The sequence below is a fragment of the Phacochoerus africanus genome, chromosome 4 (genome assembly GCF_016906955.1).
Source record: "Phacochoerus africanus isolate WHEZ1 chromosome 4, ROS_Pafr_v1, whole genome shotgun sequence".
Taxonomy (NCBI): domain Eukaryota; kingdom Metazoa; phylum Chordata; class Mammalia; order Artiodactyla; family Suidae; genus Phacochoerus; species Phacochoerus africanus.
Genome location: NC_062547.1, coordinates 103,845,660 through 103,866,299, shown reverse-complemented (window position 1 = coordinate 103,866,299; position 20,640 = coordinate 103,845,660). Strand labels below are relative to the sequence as shown.

The window sequence follows — 20,640 nt, the reverse complement described above, 5'->3', positions numbered from 1 at the left end:
TCTACAATTCTATTATCCTTGTTAATATCCACAATTCAATTTGCAGTACAGGATAAACAAACCAACCTAATTTGATCTGGAACTTCTGCAGGCTATCATAGGTCATTTAATCTAAAACACATGGCTGTAGTCATTACTATGTTTTCTGAAATCATCTAACAGACGTGATCCTTAACAAGGTTTCCATGTTATTAGTTTCACTTACTTTTTTCTTTCTTCCAGTCTCCTGCTTATTATACAATTGCGCTTCATTCTCCTTTAGATTGGGGTGGAGAGGAGCATGAAAGAGTTTTCTTCTTTCTGCCTTTCTCCACTTAAATCTTATAATAGGTGAGTTCCAACTAAAATTACATTAGTTACCTTTGAATTTAGCTTTTACTTTGCAGGTTTAAGAATCTATGAGACATGAGAGTGAGGGTCATGCATAATCATAGTTCTGGACAAAGTTTATTAAGGAAAATTTTCGAAGAAGGAAGACAGATTTTTAATTTGATATCAAAAATTAATTTATAAATTTAACATACTGCAGTGTTATTAGAGTGCCAAACCACTTGAGCCATACTCATGAAAAAATAAGCACATTTGTGTTAAATAGTATTTGCTTCTTTCACAACTGAAAACATCCCCCAAACTCCAACAAAAACGTAAACATACTCTGTTCTGCTTAAACTGGAAATGACATGTTACACAATCCAACCCACAAATAAAATGTTGTTTTTGCCAGGAAATGTCCATCCTTAATAACTGATTATATTTCTTGTCTTTTTCAGTGAACGTTGTGTCAATGTTACAGGAATTTTGGGAAAGCAAGCAGCAACAGAGGGCTGCGTTCCCAAGTGAAGGTGTGGTGGTCTATGAGTCGCTGCCATCTCCTGGACCACCCTTTGTGAGTTATGTGACCCTCCCAGGGGGAAGCTGTTTTGGCAACTTTCAGGTAAGAAGCAACCATAAATTGATTGGTGAAAGTTAACTCAGTTAAAGTAGAGTAAGCCCTTTTATAAAATGATAATGTAAGTTTTCTTGATTGTTGTGAAAAAATTGTGCCACAGTCCACTATGTAACACAGAAACTGGTCAGAAGTTCCAATTTTTTTTTTTTTCTTTTCATGGCCACACCTGTAGCCTATGGAAGTTCCTGGGCCAGGGGTCAATTTGAAGCTGCAGCTACAGCCCATGCCACAGCAACACCAACACCAGATCCTAGCTCAGTCTGCAACCTGTGCTGCAACTTGCAGCAACATCAGGTCCTTAACCCACTGAGCAAGGCTATGGTTTGAACCCGCATCCTCACAGAGACAACATTGTGTCCTTAGCCTGCTGAGCCACAAGGGGAACACCTCAGTTTTTTTTTTTTTTTTAATGGAAGTATTTTTATTAGGGGGGTGTTGTCCACTGATAACTCTTTATGGAAAATGCATTTTATAGCATTTTATGTGCCTGACAGCTGCTGCTTTTTCCCTCACTATATCTTAGAATAAATCAAAGAAAAAAGGAACGTGGGCATAGTCCTTCCATCAGGGCTTTTCCATCAGTACAAAGTCTTTACTTTTCATAAAACTTGTAATCAAATACTAATCAATCCGCAGCACACCAGACAGTGAAGGCTGAGACACATGGGGCTGAATTCAGACAGCTGTGTTAATTCTAGGTTCTGCCTCTAAATAACTGTAGACCATTGGGAAACTTATTTAACTCTGGATTTCCCTGACTTGAGATGGGAAATAATTCCCGTGGGTTTGGTTGTGAGTCATGTAAGATATATATGCCATGTGTTTATCGGGTGTGTAGTAGATATTCCAAATATTGTTTTGATAATTAGTATAAAAATTCTTCCAGTTGGTTAATTCTTTATTATGTTTATGATGGTTGTAAATGATGATACATTTCTTGTTATATACACCTACTACTCATGCAAAAATACTTATCTACACTAACAATCAGCATTTGATTATCCAGTGTGTATAGTAAGAAATAATCATTAAGTGACTAGGAAATATCAAACACTGGGCCAAATAATAAGGATATGGTCCATACCTTCAGGAAATAAAGGTACAAAAAATTAGTAATTACATAGAGTTATATTTGAGGGTCAATGAAAGCACTCACATCAAACTATAAGAGGTCTTCATGCTTTGCAAAGAAGAACAGGTTTTATTCCATATAAAATCAAAACTCCTGAAAGTTTCTGAGCAGGAGGGTGATATATTCAAATGCGTTTCAGACAGATTACTCCGGCAGGAGCATGGGCTTTCAGAACTGACACTGCCAGCTGGCAATGTCTCCTGAGCAGTGATCAGCAGTGGATTTTGACCTCTAACTCATGACAGTGAATTGCCTGATGAGGATAATTTGAAAGTGGGTCTAGAAGCCTTAGAATAGAGCTTGATTTAACCTTAGACACTTAGACATGGATGAGGGGCAAGGAAGGGGGAAGAAAGAGGAGCAGCAGAGGAAGGGATTCTCTAATCCATGTGAGCCTCAGATCCATCATTAGGCATTCTAAGGTGAAGGCTGCCAACTTGTACAAAGCGCCCATCAGACTTCCCATTCAGTGGCAGCTTTCTAGGAAAACAGACCTACTCAGCCACAGAGCAGGGTCTTGCCAGATGCCTGACGGAATATTTTCTTTTTTTTTTTTTTTGGTCCATGAATGTCAGTGGCCTAAAGATCAGCAAACATTTGAGGAAAACCAAAAGCAAAAGGAAAAAGGCCAAGGCAAGCAAACAAAAGAACAGAAATCATTCAAGCACAGAGTATATTAGAGACTATTATAGTGCTTATCTTCAGAAATTTGTGGGAGGATAAATATCACTAAAACTGCTATGAGAAAAGAAGTAAGCAGGGAACATGAAATTTAAAATGTGATTGCCAAACTAGAATAATAAATATGAATAAATAAAAGTGAGTAAACAGATAAGTAGATGTGTATCACAGACAAATTGCTAAAGGATAACAAAATAAAAAAAGTAAATGTTCTAGAACTTAGAGCAAAAAGACAAAGAGATGGAAAAAGATAGGACTGGAGACATGGGGATAAATCCTGGAAGGTAAACATTAATTTAATAAGAGTTCCGGAAAGAGACAAAGGAAATAAAGGAGAGGAAGTAAATAACAGAAGCAATTTTCTTTGAGTTAAAGCACACATTTTTGTATTAAAATTGCCCACCATATTTCAAGTAGAATCACGAGAAAAAAAAAATCACATAACTCTGTGGCTGTATGGAACTTAGGGACAGCATTCTGCTTGAAAGATGAATCAAGGGACTTCTGTGCATTGATCTCACTTTTTTTTCCCCCAAGGTAGATTGAATTTATATGTAGGATAGCTTAGGGGGGAGCTGATGAAATAGGATAAAAACTGGCAAACCTGATCAACAGCACCAAAAACTATTTCTTTGAAAAGATAAATAGGAAAGACAAATATTTGGCATTTTTGAATAAGGAAAAAAAAAAAGACATATACTACACTAAGCATGAGAGAGGGGTTGCAAATTACAGGAGTGTGTATAGGAATACTCCGTGAACTATTTTTGAAAACATGTAAGCAGATAATCTTAACTACTTTCTGGGAAATCTCTTATCTTTGCAGTTCTTCTAGAAGTCTAAAATTATTTCAGAATAAAAAGTAAAACAGGAGTTCCCATTGTGGCAGAAATGAATCCAGCTAGGAACCATGAGGTTTGGGGTTCAATCCCTGGCTTTTCCCAGTGGGTCAAGGATCTGGCATTGCCATGAGCTGTGGTGTAGGTCACAGACGTGGCTCGGATCCTGTGTTGCTGTGGCTGTGGTGTAGGCTACCAGCTGTAGCTCAGATTCACCCACTAGCCTTGGAACAGCCCAAAAAAAAAAAAAATTAAGTGAAAAAAAAAAGTTAAACGGAAAAAATGGCTCCAGTGGCTCCCTTTCTTTAATTAAAGTCTAAATTCCTTATTCTGGCAGTAAAGACTTTACAAGGGCTCCATATTTTCCAGCTTTATCTCTCTGAACTCCTCTTCTGACACCCAGGGCGGACTAAACAGGCCTGACTCTTCCTTGTTCATGCCTTGACCTCTTCCAGCCACTCCCACACTCACACTGTGACCTACTTACGAAGTGCTGTTACCCTCTTTGCTTCATGTCTAAACTCTACCTTCCAAGACTTCACTCACATATCACATTCTCCATGAATTTTCCCTGAGTCTCTTTGATGGAAATCTCTCCCTCCTCTGATTTCCCAAAGCAGTTTTCTCTATTACTCTTCTAGTATTTAATGCTTTTCACCTTATGCTACAGCTACTTATATGTGTGTTCTATCTCTTTAATAAAATGGCCTCAGGGACAGAGTCTGTTATCTCTGTGATGTCAATCACTGTTATTTGTGTGTAGAAAAGTGCCTACTAAATATTGTTGAATGAATAGCTAAATGATGAATAACAGTCCCAAGAATCAATGAAATTTATATTCCTTCATTTTTTAATATAATCACTATTGCCTGATATACAAAATAGTATATACTAATATATATAATATAATATATCAACTAAGATATTTCTCTGCAAGATGGTGGGCTGGGAAGGAAAAGTCAGTAACATTAAAATCAGCTGATATTGTTAGGTTCCTATTTTTGGTTAAAGTTTTAAAAGTGCATTAATTTGAAACTACTGACTTTAGAAATCTCTAATTCTCTCTCAATTTCATTAATGCATAGTAACTTCTCTCCACCCTATACCCATGTCCTTGAATAACTAAGATTTGACCATACGCCTAGGTATGCATTATGTTTGTTCAGATGTAACAAGTACATTCATTATAGTATATCTAGAATAATCCATTTGACAGATCAGTGTGTTCTGTTGATCTAGAGGATGCAAATCTAAGAAATTCTGATGTTCTTGTTTTTGTTTTTACTACCTTGAGAATTACGAATTTCCCAATTGTCTCATGAAATTCCACCCCAAATGATAAGACTTCCTGTACGTAGTAAATTCACCATCCTCCCTGTGGTCTTTAAAAAATAGAAAACAAAATGAAAAAACTAAACTCTTCAGTAGGGAGGCCTCTCGGTGATCTCTCTGATCATTTCAAGGTTTCCTTTTCCTTATGTTTAAATCATCATATTTTAAGGTTCTCAAGAGAATTGTTAACATCCTTGCTTTAAAAGATCCAGAATTTCCTGAATCGAATATGTTTTGAAAATGTGTTTGGGTGATTGGCAGCCAAATCTGGCCCCTTAACCCAGTTAGCCCCCCAAAAAATGTGATTTGAGAAAGAAAAACCAGGAATTAAAATAAAGAAAGAAAATTTATCCTAAAGCAATGTCCTTACACTTTTCTTGGTCAGTTCAAACACCGTCTTAAATGCTGTTTTCACCATATAACATTTCATCATATTTTTGCCAGCAGTTGGCCTGTAAGAGCCTATATGCTCATTCCTGCAATGCCTTTCACGTAATCAGATGTCACCCTTGTGCACTGCAAATCATTTCACGATGGATTAAATGCCAAGACCATGTGTTGGGACATGGAGAAACCATTATGCCAGCAGTAGCCTTCTTACTGAGCCGTGGACGTCACCTCAAATGGTGCCAAGTAATTGAAAATACTTGAAGTGGAGTATGGGACTGGATTGCAGGATTAATCCTTCTGTGTCATGAAAGCTGTAAGAGATTATGCTCATTCATTCTTTAGAAAAGTGGTATTCAGGCTGAGCTTTAGTTTTCTGATTAATCAAAGGAAAGCAGTCAAAAGGCTCTGGTGGACACAAACCACTGGTTTTATGCAAAGAAACCTCCCACTGAAGTAAATGGGAGGCTTGTGTCCAAGAAGACTAATTAAAGAATTTTCGATTAGTTTTGATGCCACAACCTGAAAAAAACAGAGCTGGAGGGGAAGAAAGCAGCCATAACCCTCCCTTTTAACCATGCCTTCATAAACTACTATGGTATAGAAAAAGAGAAGTGAAAGCATGAATCATTCTTGAATTCCTAAACCATAAATAAAATGACCAATTGTTACTAAATTATTTTTCTTTTGGAAAGTTATATTGAAACACATTTGTGCTTATTGTGTCTTTTATAAAAGAAGCCATCTTCTAATATTACAGGCATTAAGTAGGAATTCATACATTTTGGATGTATTTTCTCTATGCCATTTTTGTCTAGGAAGTTAATCCTTCCCTAGCCACATATCATAGCCATGAAAACTTGCAGTAATTCCCATTTTTTTATAATAAGAGCAACACAAGGGCCATCAGAGCAATGTCTGGCTCCCCTCTTTATGAACTCAGAAAGCCACTCATTGTTTCAGCAGCTGTTTTTGTTTCCAAATCCAAAAGGGGAACTTAATTGAGTATTTTATCTTATTTTATATTTTGATTAAAAGGTTTGTGATTCAAGTTTTGTTTTCAAGCCAGTCCCGTGGTCTTCCATAGAGTCTTCTAGAATGATTTGGATTAAAGAATTTTATTCTTATTTGGAATAAAAAGTAAAAATTTCTTTGAGTATAGTACTAGACCATGTGATCACTTACGTGCACAAGTTTTGACTGAATAAAAAATATATTCCCTAGCTGAAACACTGATATAATAGCTCGATTTATTTGACGTGCAGAACACTAATCCATTGTGGTATATCACACCTTTTTCACTGAAGTATTTTGTTATTGTTGTTAAAACTGCTTCAGCAAAACAGGTGTTAAACACTGGGGTCAGGTACTTAGGCTGTTTGTATCATGTCAGGCACTATGTGAAACTGAGACATTTAATATTTCCATAGGCAAGCTGGTGATTTATTTTTTTTTTATTTCAACCAATATTTGACATGTGTAAGGGGCTGTACAGTTGTGTGACATGAGAGGGAACATTCAGAGCAGGTGAGTTTCTTTTAAAGCACTGTCTCTGAAAGACCTTCCATTTTTACACCACTTGGTTTTCAAACCAAAGCCTTTCCAAGGTACATACTCCCTAAAAGGAGAGGAGTATTTGCTTTTGTTTTGTTTTAGTTACTTTTAAGGGGCAGTAAACATCCTTCACCTGTATTATCAGATATAAAACATATTTTATATTTTTATGTATTGAAAGATTCTTCTCAAAATCCAGGGAATTAAAAGTATATTTAAATAACAGTAAACTAAGTTTATAAAATTAAGTTTTTCCTGAGAAAAAGGGACTAAGAGAAAATTTGATTGATTCATAGACTTGGCTAAGTGGAATTGTAATGTTCTCTTTTTACTGATTATTAAATGAGGCCTAGCCTTGACATTCCATAACGCAAATAGAGATTTAGGTCCTGCCATAAAATCGAGACGCCTGTCCCACACTAATGCTGTTTTCATGCCAACTATTACTGTTTGAAATCAGGCAAGACCTTTTGTCTATCCCTAGAGTTGTATACCTTGAGGCAGACACATGACAGGCTATGCACTGTAACTTAACTTCTAAAGGAGGTCTTTCCTGGAAGAAATCTCCACAGGAAAGCATCCTGTTTTGCAAATAAGCATCCCATTTTGCAAATAATGAGACTCAAAGATAGGAAGGTTGTGTAGTTCCCTTCATGGCTCAGTGGTTAACTAACCAGACTAGGAACCATAAGGATGTGGGTTCTATCTCCGGCCTTGCTTAGTGGGTTAAGGATCCGGAATTGCCAGGAGCTGTGGTGTAGGTCACAGACGTGGCTCGGATCCCATATTGCTGTGGCTGTGGCTGTGGCCCGGCAGCTGTAGCTCCAGTTGGGGCTGGGAACCGCCACATGCCACAGAGGCAGCCCTAAAAACCGTAAAAAAATAATAATAATAAAGATAGGAAGGTTAGTTATAACCCTTTCCCATTTGAAAGTCAAATGTCAGCAAATGATCAGGCATTAATGACTTACCCATTTAACTAGGAGCACGTGTTATTTAAAAGGGACCTTTTATTTATTCCCCAGCCCTCTTTTCTAACTTTAACTTTTTTTTAATCAAGAAAGTGAATAAAGTCATTCACATCTTGCTATTCCAAATAAAACAGCAGCATGTAGTGAAAGGAACACTTGGGGAAAGGCTTCGTGGTAAATAGACTTGGGACAATATACAGGGGAGTCTCCCAGCCTTCGCTGATGAACTTTAGGAAGATGCTCACTGTATCAGGAGTTGCTGAGTGAGGAAGAAAGACTGACTCCCTCTTTCCCCACCTCTACCCCCTCCATCCCTCTTAGGGCAATCAGAGCCAAGTCCTTTTACATCAAAGCAACTACAAAAATAAACCAAAACTTTGAGCCCTGATCAATTCATCTTGTCTTCACCTTAACTTGAAAAAAGAATAAAAAGAAAAGAAAAAAGGAAAAAGAAAAAAAAAACCTTGAGGAGCAAAACACAACATGGTTTTGTAATAGTTACCAGGGACCTTGGTCTAGGTATGTGTGTAGAATAGCATTTGCAGCAGAGGTAAATGAGGAGGAGCCCAGGTGGTTTATATTATAAAAATAACATTCTGACCTACCATGTGCATGAAACGTTTCTTTCAGTTGACAGGAACTGGTGAGTTTTCTCTGAAAATTGGACTTCCAGACCAGTCCCCTCCCCCACACCTAGCAAAGACCACCCCCCCTCCCGCCATTCCCAGCACACACAGAGCTCTAAATTGTTCCCAGTGTATTTGCAGCCAGCCTGACCTACAGAGAAAGAGACACGATATTAACCTGGGTGACTGAGTTTCAAGCGTTGCCCTTTTTCACATCACCATCTGGAAGAGGAAAAAAATGCTAATATATCCACAATTAGATAAATTGGAACACATGCAAATATTCATGCCTAGACCAGGGCAGTCAAGGTTTTAAAGAACTTTTAAAGGGACAATTAGCAGCAGGGCATTCTTTGTGCTGATGGCTTGCTGTCAGAAAGAAACTGAGGTGTTGGTGACATTGACCAGAGCTGGCAAGCTGTACACACAAACTCTGCAAGTCAGTTGCTGAGACTTGGACTCTGAGTCACAGAAGCAAAATGTTCCCAACCACCTGAAAGACAGACTTGACAGCCTGAAGGATCTGGGCAAGAATTCTCACCTCTTACAGAGTCAGTTTATTTGGTTTTGCCACCTGCAAAGCCCCAGCTTGGGACAGCCCCTTGGGTACGTGTACTATTGAGCAAATACCAACTAAATAACACTGACCTGCCCTTGGCCTCAGAGAGAACAGCATCATCAGCTTTGGGTTTACGTATAGATACAATCTGTCACATATATAATACATGACAGGTCTTATTTAAAAAACCTTGCTCCTTACATACCACTTATCAACTTCTTGGCTTCCATTGGTAGGCACAGAATAAAGTGTACATAACTTGGTTTTATACGTTTAGGATCTGCAAACCCTTTTTTCCTTGAAGTCTTTAAAAAACAAATAGGAAAAATTCTAAGAAGTCTGTCATCTGTTTAAAATGGAGAGAAGTCACTTATATGGATGTCTTTCCACATGCTTTTTCCTTAGAAAGTTGGGGTATATGAATAGAAAAATCTTAGTGTCCAGAAACAGCTCAACACAGGTATCCTCCCTATTTTTGAATACAAACAATGGGAAAAATTATCAATAAAGTGAGGGCTACCAGGAAAGGTACTGTTCAGAGTATAAATTGTGTCATGCTGGCCAGAAAACGTTTCTGTGAACAGTGACACACTTATCAATAATTTCAAAGTATTGAATGAATAATTAACAAACTAGTATATTATTAGGCATTTATATGTTTATAACATGTACATAACTACCAAATATTATTTCAATTAGTTTAGGAATTTCTGTACATCCTAAAAAAAAATGGACTAGACACTTCTATTTCAAGACTGCCTACTGACCCACAAATCAACCTAGGTTTAATTTTGCTGTTGTGTAGTATTGTGACACATGGAAAATTATCATGGAAGAAATAATAACTGCTGAGCATAAAATTGAGACCGTTAAGTTAGAAGTGCTTATATATTTCCCAAGAGCTTAATTTTACAAGAGCTTTTTTTTTAGCCTGAATGCTGCTGTCCTTAACTTTTGTGTAGAGGAGATTTCTCTAGTGAGAAATTAGTATGTTTGATGTTAACAGAGGTGGATATGCCATAGTGATAGTGTTTATAATAGCATATATATTTGGTCTGGTTCCTGGCCAGGGGGCTCTGACACTCTTGGAATTCCTAAGTGATATGAGTGATAAAGTTATCTTTTATTATTCATAACAGAACTCCTTATACCACACCTGAGTTCATGTTAATGAAGTGACTTTTGGGGAAGCTCCTAGAGATGGAGACTGGTTGCTAGGAGAACCAACTGTGTGATTAGAAGATTAGAATTTTCAGCTCCAACCTCTGACCTCCAAGTAAGGGAGAGGACCTGATGGTTGACTTAATCACAGTGACCAAAGATGTAATCAGTCATTCTTTCGTTATGAAGCCTCCATAAAAATCCTAAATGATGGGATTCAGAGAGCTTCTAGGTCAGTGTACTGTACATATGGAGGTGCTGGGAGGGTGGTTTGCCTGGAGAGGGCTTGGAAGTTCTGAGACCCTTCCCACATACCTTGCTCTATGCATCTCTTTCTCTAGCTGTTCCTGAGTTGTATGCTTTTATAATAAATCCATAACCTAGTAAATAAATTGCTTTCATGGGTTCTGTGAGCTATTCTAGCAAATGATGGAAGCAGAGAAAGAAGTTGTGGAAATCTGTCATCTTTTAGCTGGTTGGTCAGAAACACAGGGGACAACCTAGCCTTCTGATTGGTGTCTGAAGTGAGGACCGAGCCATTAATCTGGGGAAACTGATGCTATCTCCAAGTGGACAGTTTCAAAATTGAGTTAAACTGTAGGACACCCAGCTGGCATCACAGAATTAGTTGGTATGGGGGAAAACCCTCACACATTTCATGACCAGAATATAGAGTGTTTTAGTATAGTAGAGGAGAGAGTTCTCCCTTCAGCAATGAATCCAATGAAACTTCTGCATAGCTGCCTTACTACTCACATACCAGTTTTTTAAATGTGTGTTTTCATATTGTTTTTCTTAAACAAAGCCCCTCAAATTGCGTAAGCTTCGGGCCCCACAAAACCTGGCTCTGCCTCTTCTAATTAGAAATGAGACACAGAAAGGGCAGAAGCTAGAGCAACATTCCTCTAAAAAGTCCTGGATCCACCTGCCTCAGAATCACTGGGAAAGCTTGTTAAAATGCAGCACTCCACTGCAGTCAATCCATCTGAAGAGACTCTGATTCAGTAGGTCAGAGCAGGGCCTTGGGATGTGCATGTTTAGCAGGTGATTTTACTCTGAACACTAAAGTCTTTGAACTATGCTTAGTGATATCTTCCTAGTGCACCCTGTAGGGTCCTAGTAGCTTGTTGATGACCTACTATCCATAATAAAATACAGAGCCAGAATGAACTGGTCTTGGGAGAATTGCTTATCCAGTGGAACTGGGGAAGTTTAATTTAAAGGACTTTTGCACGTACAGAGTTACCAAACCCATGTTAAAGCTGTTGAGCAATCTTATGTGGTAAAAATATCCAATTCTCTTGGCTCCATACTTAAGGGATCTCTTCCAACCACCTTGAGACACTTGCAACTGGGGGTGATGTTTGATCTCCTGGTCTAGTCCTCACTGGCCTTTCTCTCTCCATTTTCCTTCTCCTTACCATCCAGGGGGAGGAAAGCATCAAAAGGATAATAGAAGGGAAAAGATATTAATATAATGGTGGCACAGGCCCCTCATCATTGAGCACAGTTTCCTGCAACAATGTACTGCTTCCTCCTTGGCCTCTTCTAAAGGAAGTTGAGTTCATCATGTGGGGATGGGAGGAGTTACTCTTAGAGTCTTATGCTAAAATGACCCATGGAATATCAAAGTTGAAGCTTGAGCGAAAGTGCTGTCTATACTGATTTGGAGAATGCTGTGAGTCTTTAGCCAAGTTATATATCCTCTCTATTCCGAGGTGGGTGACCAGCAGAACAGTGTTGTGGTGAAAAACCTGGGCTCTCCAATCAGACAGACCTGAGGCTGAATATTGTTTCGGTCACTTTTTAAGTTTTATGTCCTTGGGATATGTAACCTCTGTTTTCTCATGGGTGAAATAAGGATAACAACAAAACCAACCTCCTAGGATTGTGGTAATAACTAAATGTGACAACTGACATAAAGTGCTTAGCTCAGCACCCAGCACATAGAGTCAGCAATGAGGATTACTCTTCGTGAGCTCTCCCTCAAGGGTGGGATGAGGGAGTTCCCAGTTACCTGATGTGAGCAAAGCCTTTGTTTTAGCTGTCTTCAGCTGGGTAACAAATCGCCTCAAAACTTACATTGATTTTTTTCATACTTTCTGAGGATCAGGAATCTGGAAGCAGCTTAGTTGGGTAGTTCTGGCTCAGGATCTCACAATGGTTGCAGTCAAGCCATCTGTTGGAGCTGTGATCGATCTGAAGGCTTGATCAGGTCTGGAGGATCAGCTTCCAGTCTCACCCAGAAGGCTGCTGGCAAAGGCATTAGGAGGTTCCTTAGCACATGTGCTTTTCTGTAGGACTGCTCACAGCATGACAGCTAACTTTTCCCAGAGAAGTCTGTCCAAGAGAGAAAGCAAGTGTGATCAAGATGGAAGCCACAGTGCCTTTTATAATCTAATGACAAAAGTGACATACCATAGGGGGTTCCCTTCGTGGCTCAGCGATTAACGAACCCGACTAGGATCCATGAGGATGTGGGTTTGATCCCTGGCCTCACTCAGTGGGTTAAGGAGCTGCTGTGAGCTGTGCTATAGGTCACAGACGTGGCTCAGATGCCACATTGCTGTGGCTGTGGTGTAGGCTGGCAGCTATAACTCCAATTGGACCCCTAGGCTGGGAACTTCCATGTGCCTTGGGTGCGGCCCTAAAAAAAAGTAACATAACATAGGTTTTGACATATTCTATTGGTTACACAGACAGCCCTGTACAGTGTGGAAGAAGACCGCCAGCGTGTGAATGCCAAAAGGCAGAGATAATTGGGGGCTATCTCAGATGCTGGCTACCACCACTTTTAAATAGTTTTCCTGAGCTATACCACAGGTTCTCTTTATTGGGGGGATAGGTGGGTAGGGGTTTTAATTTTAGATTAGAGCCAAGAAGCTCTGAAATAATTATAGTGGTTTATAATCTACCAGAAATAAAAGGCTTCTAAGCATCAAGATAAATATCTGAGCAGGGTCTGCTAGCCACTTGCAAAGCATGTGGCTCCATATGCTGAAGAAATCCACAGCTGACTTTAGTAAAATCTTGACTATTAAATATTCCAGCTCTGCTGTTTCACAAAGTGCAAAGGACAGAAGTTGTCTCTCTATATTAACAAGTAAGAATGGTTAGTGGATAAGGCACAGTTTACAAATCTGTATTTATGATTGGGGTCTGGCTGAAAAACAGCAAGAATAAACCATACAACCTGGGAAGTCTAATTCCAGCAGGAAGTTGCTTTGAAATAACATCATACTTCATTCACTCCCCAACTGATGTCTTTGACGACCAGTTTGGACACATCAATAAAACGTCCTGTCACCTACCATATTTTATTTCCTTGCAGCGTTTCCCACTGTTTGATGGTAACTCTTAACAGTGCCTGTTCTTAGAGCAGAGTCCACATTCTGATTTAAATTTGCCAAGTAGATTGCTTTCGGCTAAATTTCTTGCCCAAGCCCATGTCCTTATGGTTTGAGAGGTCCCATTAAAAGATCCCTAAAGAAAAATATGCAGCTTTACTGGCTTGGATTTGTAGCTCCAAAATTTAGAAGAAAGCGGCTGGTTAACATTATAGACATTTTGAAGTACTTGTCTTTCAGAAATGCAAAGAACAATAGCAAGAAAAGCCTTTGATGGCTCAGAATTTATTTTATTTTATGTACTTATTAATTGGTATACTTTCTCCCCCATTTTAACCAAAGATTCTGTATATTGAAACAATAAAATAAGTAAAGACATGTGTTTGCTTTAAAATCTTGATATTGGTTAAGTCTCATAGTCCTTTTCCATGCTTTCCGGGTAAAGGCTCTTTCTGTTCTCTCAGCCCTGCAGCACTTTGATCTCAGAAGCAGTGCCATTTGGTTGTAAATGTATGTGATGCCTTTGATCTAGTACTTAGCTGGTCTTATTTAAAATAGATAGCTTCTTTTATCTGAGTAGTGTTTACTAGGTCTCTCTCTATGAAAGATGGTTTAAATTGCTATTATTTAGATAGAAAGTTATATAAAGTTTCTTAAGAATGCCCAGATCTGAATCTAATTCTCTAAATTCTAAAACCCCAATGGCATTATTACAGATTTCATACAGCGAATTCCTATTAAAATGAGCTGCTTTTACAGATGTCAGGTAATATTTGTAAAAATTTTCTTTCCTTTTTAAAAGAAAACTGATTTTCCAAACAATAGTAAACATATCTTACACTCAGGCAAAAAGAGTACTCTCACAGCATCTGAACTTGATGGCCAATTTTCCCTCTGAATTCACGTATTAGTATATTTTTATATTCGGTTATGAATACTATAAAGGGTATCTCGAAATAGGACTTTTGAAGGAAGTAAGTATATATCTTGAATTATCTTCTTTAAGAGAGTCTCTTGACTATTTTGTCAGGTGCTTTAATGACTTGTGTTTAAATTTCTTAGGCTGCATTCAATTATTCACTCAACAAAGTATGTTACAGGTACAAAGACACAGAGATGACCAAGTCATAGTCTCTGCCTTTACCTTGCTCACTGCCTGGGTCAGGAGGCAGAGCACTAGTAGACCGTTACACAGCAGTGTGGTGTGTGCCTCTCATGGATGGTGGCCTTCCCAACCTGCAACTGGGAATGATACAGGGAAGCTTCCTGGAAGAGGAGGCACTCAAGCTTCAGTGAAAATTTGACTCAGAACTCAAGGTCCCATAAATTCCCAGACAAGTCTGTAACACAAAAACAAAAACACAAAGGCAACCTTTCTGCCCAGCTCTCCCGATTCCCTGACCCTTGGTTTAACACAGGTGACCTAAATCTTGAGAAAGTTCTAAACCTTGAATTGCTTTGCTACCTGAAACAACCCCAAAGCCTTCTAGCTTGTCATTCAACACTAAGGAGAAAAACCTCAAACCACTTTTCACATACATATTTAGATCTTTAGCTCAATTCTTCATTTAAAATAAATATTGGAAATCTCTTTGTGTTGTAAGGTAAAATAGCTGCCTTTAATTGTTCTGTTTTGATAAGCTCCTGACACATGTGTTTTGTTTTGTTTTTTCCATCCTCCTTGGTGTCATGTTCCTACCATTTCAGAAGTGTTGTCATTACTTCACTCACATACTAACCATGTGTGAGCACTTCCCAAGAGCTGACCCTGGGAGTAGGCACTCTGAAGGATGCTCAAGAAGTATGCAAAGGGCTCTTCCCAGACTTGAAGGTTGGGAGAGGGGCAGGAAGAAGTAATCTGTAGTCAAGTATAGGACCCTTGCACTAACAGTTACAACTATTCTAGGAGGGAGGTTGCAGGGGGAAATATCAGAGGGGCTTGGATTTGTGAAGATGGAGAGGAGAGGCAGCCTCTGGAGGACACAGAAGCATGAGTTGGGAGTGGATCTGTGCAAGAATGGCCACAGCGGGATAGATGAGATAGAGGCAGGAATGTGCTAAAAGCAAACTGGAGGTTTGGCTTTTTCCCAGTGGTGCTATGAAGCAGGCTACAAAACCACAAAATGAAGTGGCATCCTTTGTACTCTTCTTCTTCTTTGACATCAGTCACCAGCACTATTGATTCTGAGGATCTCATATTCGAGGGAGCAGCAGCCTTGGAGATCAGAGAGCCTAGCTTTCCCATTTGTTCAGTGAAGAAATAAGCTCAAAGTTCAGACAGCCCAGGTCTCACAGTTATCGAGTGGCAGAACCAGGGGTGCCTGGCCACCTTGTTGACCAGGACCCAGGCCTGAGCTTCTCTTTCTGGGCTTTTTTTCCTACTAGGAGTCCTAGAATAGGATCTAGGACCCTAGACAGTACTCAGAAGCCTATAGAAAAGAAGGACCTCCAACAGATGTGGGCTCCAGGTACAGTACAGTTCTCATAGGGCTTCATCCTCTATTTGGACACACCTCCCCCAACCAGAGTCCATGCCAAACCAAAACGGGAATAAGAAGAGTTAGTAAGAAAAGAGATGGAGAGGACAGAAAAGAATCAGGATAAGTTGAGCAGACCCATGAAAACCACAAGAAAGCCTGGCTAGGAGGATGGAGAGTAGTATTACATTGGGGAAAAGTGTTTTTTTGTGTGTAAGTTACTAATCATAGGCTCCCTATGGCCCCTTACTTCAGGAAAACCAAATGGAGTATGTCCCACCTACACTGCATGAACTGAGAAAGGTGGAAAAAGTGGTCCTAAAGAAAATCAGGAAACTATTATTAGAAGAAGATGAGGAATAAATGCTAGAAAATCAAAAACAATAGATTTTGACAGCAGCCCACTTGTTCTGACCTGAAAGTTAAAAAGTGTAAGACTGGAGCTCCCATTATGGCTCAGTGGTTAACGAACCTGACTAGCATCCATGAGGGTTCGATCCCTGGCCTCGCTCAGTGGGTTAAGGATCCGGCGTGGCAGTGAGCTATGGTGTAGGTCACAGATGCAGCTCGGATATGGCATTGCTGTGGCTCTGGTGCAGGACAGCAGCTACAGCTCCAATTCGACCCCTAGTCTGGGAACCTCCAATGCTGTGGGTGCGGCCCTAAAGAGACACACACACACACAAAATATATAAGCCTGAGATCCCATGTACCAGATATTCTCAGTGCTTTCTCTATATTAACTAATTGAGCCTATCCTCAGTCCTATGACACAGGACTACCCTTATTCTCATTTACAGAGGAGGAAATTGAGGCACAGAAAGACTAATTTGCCCAAGGTCTTTTAGCTAAGTAAGTACCAGAGCTGGAATCTGAACCCAACGGCTCTGACTCCAGAACCTGTGATGCTAATTATTGTGTTAAAAGTTTCTGACATTTTCTTTCTTTCCTTACTCCTTTTTTTTCCCTGAAATAAGGATTTGAGGAAGGCCCTTATAATGAATACAATAGTAGCTATTATTACTTTTTTTGTTGTTTATTAGCAGTATAAAAGCCTCTGGTAGTAGATATTCAGTGACTGTGAAATAAGACAAAGAGCATTTGAAGACCAACTAAGACATTTGAATGGGCTCTAGGGCGGAAAGAAAACCTTCGTGATCTTCAGGAGATTAGCAGTGGGTACGAAAGAATAGGTGCAGACAGTTAAATGTATAAATAGAAACGTCCAGAGACCCATTGAAATGGGAAAGATGTTGAGATGCGGAACTCTTTAATGACTTCTTTTCTCCTTCCCTTCTTAAGTGCTGCTTAAGTAGAGCTGAGGCCAGACGGGATGCAGCTAAAGTGGCCCTAATCAACTCCCTCTTCAATGAGCTGCCCTCTCGCAGGATCACCAAGGAATTCATTATGGAGAGTGTGCAGGAAGCGGTTGCCTCCACCAGTGTGAGTACTCACCAGGGAAGGGAGGGGTTGGCTGCCCTGAGAATACTGAGGCATTTGAATCTTGGGAGACGCTAATGTGAATTAGTTCTTTAAGATTGTGCAGGTTTAATTTTTAACCCGTTAGATCATTAATTTTCAGCGCAAAGAACATTTGGATTGGAAATCACGAAATTGGAACTAGCTCCCTTTTCTATGTTTCATTAATATTCTTTAGCCTTCTTGGGTCACAATTAATCAAGCTTTAACTCGAGGTAGATATTTTGATCCACCTTGATTTTATTCAAATGTCTGAGGTACATTGATTCTTTTAAGTCTTGAAAATGCATGCAGTTGAATACTGCTTTAACCTAGAGATAAAGAAGCTCAGTTTTCCCCAAAGTTGACTAATCATAAAAATTATCTGAAGTGTTTATTAAAAGTGCCAATTCCCCAATTCCCCAGCCCGGGTGTATTTAAGGAAGCACTGACTGTTTGGACATGGGAAAAGCCATCTTCCCAATATTTGCTACCTATTAGAATTAATATTAATTGCCTTTTTTCAGAGAACTTTGGAAATTTCTATAATGGACATAATTAAATGCAAAATGCTTTAAGGGCCAAAAACTCTATCTTAGAGATTTAAATAGGACATTTTCTCAGCAATCCAGAAGTAGATGATTTGCCCCAGGAATTAGTTGTAGTTTCTGTTCCTTTTACCTCCAAGCTGTAAAGCATGAAGGAAGCCTGGAGCTCCACTGGGGCAAGTGTCACTCTGAGTGTCTCCCAAGTGTAGGAACTTGGCATTACCAAAGGGATTAGCCACCTCCTGGCTTCGCCTTTGCATGGATAAACCCCATTTGAGATTTTCATTCTTTGATTCCCTTAATCTAACTGTCATTCTGGAGAAGCTGCTGATAATGGATGTGACATTATCACACCAGCAGTGACCTTTTTGCTCCTTTTCCCCTCATAAATGCTCTTATCATGTGGAGGAGAGATAAGAGGACAGGCAGTGGGCAGAGAGTGGTTGTCCTGGCAGAGAGATATCAGGGAGCTCTGTTCTATATCTGCTCTGAGGATGAAAGGAAGCCTTTATTTTCCTGCCTTGTAAATTTCAAGTGCCTTTGAGGAAGAAAAGTTAGGAAAATGATGTCTGATTTATATGTTCGGAATTTACTCAGGAGCAGGGAGGGGCCCTCGGTGTAAACGTAATTTATCATTTTTTTCATGGAAATTTGTAAGGAAAGAGGATATATACAGTTTGCAGGCTTCTGGATGGATTTCCTCTGGGATATTTAAAAAGCCAACATAAATATTTCAGTAGTAGTGTGTTAATGTTATTGCATTCAAAAGCTATAAATTTGCTGCTATCTGATGCCAGCAGTTGTTTGTTCAGTCTCACAAAGCCATTGCCCACCTTCCTAGGAATCCAAGACCATGGGATATTGAAGGGCAGGTCCCAGTGTCAAACCAGAGCTCAAGTTAGCTTTTTTAATGCCACTCCCCTTAACCAAATTGAAAGGGAATTTCATTTCTTTCCATCACCCACCCACCTTGTTTCCAAAAGATTAAGTGGTCCAGAAGTGAAAAAATAGAAACCCAAATCCGAGTCCCCCGGCTGAACACCAGTATATTAAGAAAAGATCTCATGAAAAATCATGGTAAGTGGGAGTTCCTATTGTGGTTCAGCAGTAACAAACCCTACCAGTATCCATCAGGATGTGGGTTTGATCCCTGGCCTTGCTCAGTGGGTTGCAGATCCAGCATTGCCATGAGCTGTGGTGTAGGTCACAGATGCAGCACAGATCTGGCGTTGCTATGGCTGTGGTATAGGCCAGCAGCTACAGCCTGGGAACTTCTTATGCCATATGCGTGGCCCTCAAAAAAAAAAATCATAATGATTAAATATGATTAGTTTATACAACCAAAGAATTTTTTTTCTGCCAGTTTCATAATTTGCTTCATGATCATCAGAAACTTTAAGAGCAAGGTTGACATTTCAAGAGTTCAGTAATAGATGAAAGTAGCCTGAGAGGACAACTGTTAGAACATTAATGCCACCACCAACAAAAACCCTGTGGAAAGAAGTAAGATTTCTGCTTTGGGATAATTATTCTTTTTGAGTATTAATCAGTTTACATTCTAATCAAAAACTAGATTCAAATTGATTCCAAATCCTTCTTACTCTGAGTGATGGTGAGATTAAGGATTTTATCCCAAATCCTCTGGAGACTTGGTTTTAGAATGACACCTGAAGGGCTAGGACAATGGGAGACTCGCTGTGAAGTCACAGGATTGATTCATGACCACCCAGAGAAGAGAAGGAAAAAAGCTCTAGTATTCTCTTTTCTGCTTCCTTCCCAAGGGCACTCTGGATGATGCAGATGACCCCAGCACCAGCATCGGAGCCTATCACTACATGCTGGAGTCTAACATGGGGAAGACTATGCTGGAATTTCAGGTACCTGACTTCCTGCTACATGTTTATTCTGCTACATAACCCAGAAGGCTAGGAGAATACCACTCTTATCACTAATAGCTCCTGTGCCAATAATCTACTACTTTTTTTTGGTCATATTATTTTAATTTAAAGTTTTGTTGAAGTATGGTTGATTTAGTATGTTGTGATAATTTCTGTTGTACAATAAAGTGATTCAATTATACATATACATACATCCATTCTTTTTCAGATTCTTTTCCCATATAGATTATAACAGAATACTGTTCATTTTAATTTAACCCTCTTAGAATCCAGCACCTAGCTTTTAGCCATAGCTCAATAGGCTAAAACCAACAAGCAAACAAGGCACAATCTTTGCTTTTTTAAAGGGAAGTTAAAGACTTAAGCTAAGAAACAGGTGAAGAACATTACTGTCTTATGATCCCATTAACTTCTTACCAGCTTTTCTGTATAAAGCTGCCCCTTAAGCCAAATCAGTTTGAACTGTTGGTTGTGACCATTTGATTCTTAATTTTTAGAAGTTAGAGATGAAGGTGCCTGCAATATATATTAAAAAGATCCCCCCTCCGTTATGATATTCCTGTTAAACAAGATCTGCCACCTCCTGTCATTAAACAAATCAAAAAATTTAGCAAGCTGTAACCCTTTTCATTCCACTGCTGACAAGCAGTCATAGAACTGTAGAAGTATATTACCTGTTATTTGCAAATTGAACAATTATATTAACAGCAGTAAGAGTCAT

The 20,640-nt window shown here is 39.3% G+C and overlaps 1 protein-coding gene across 2 annotated transcripts in view; it reads left to right on the top strand.

Annotated features, from left to right (window-relative positions):
- The window catches only part of LIX1 (limb and CNS expressed 1), a 50,355-nt gene that overhangs the window by 17,998 nt on the left and 11,717 nt on the right, over nucleotides 1–20,640 (top strand). For both annotated transcript variants that reach the window (XM_047778353.1, XM_047778354.1), the window contains exons 2-4: nucleotides 771–934; nucleotides 17,318–17,458; nucleotides 19,803–19,898. In XM_047778353.1, coding sequence (XP_047634309.1) covers nucleotides 771–934; nucleotides 17,318–17,458; nucleotides 19,803–19,898 — 401 coding nt within the window. The remainder of the gene's footprint in view (nucleotides 1–770; nucleotides 935–17,317; nucleotides 17,459–19,802; nucleotides 19,899–20,640) is intronic.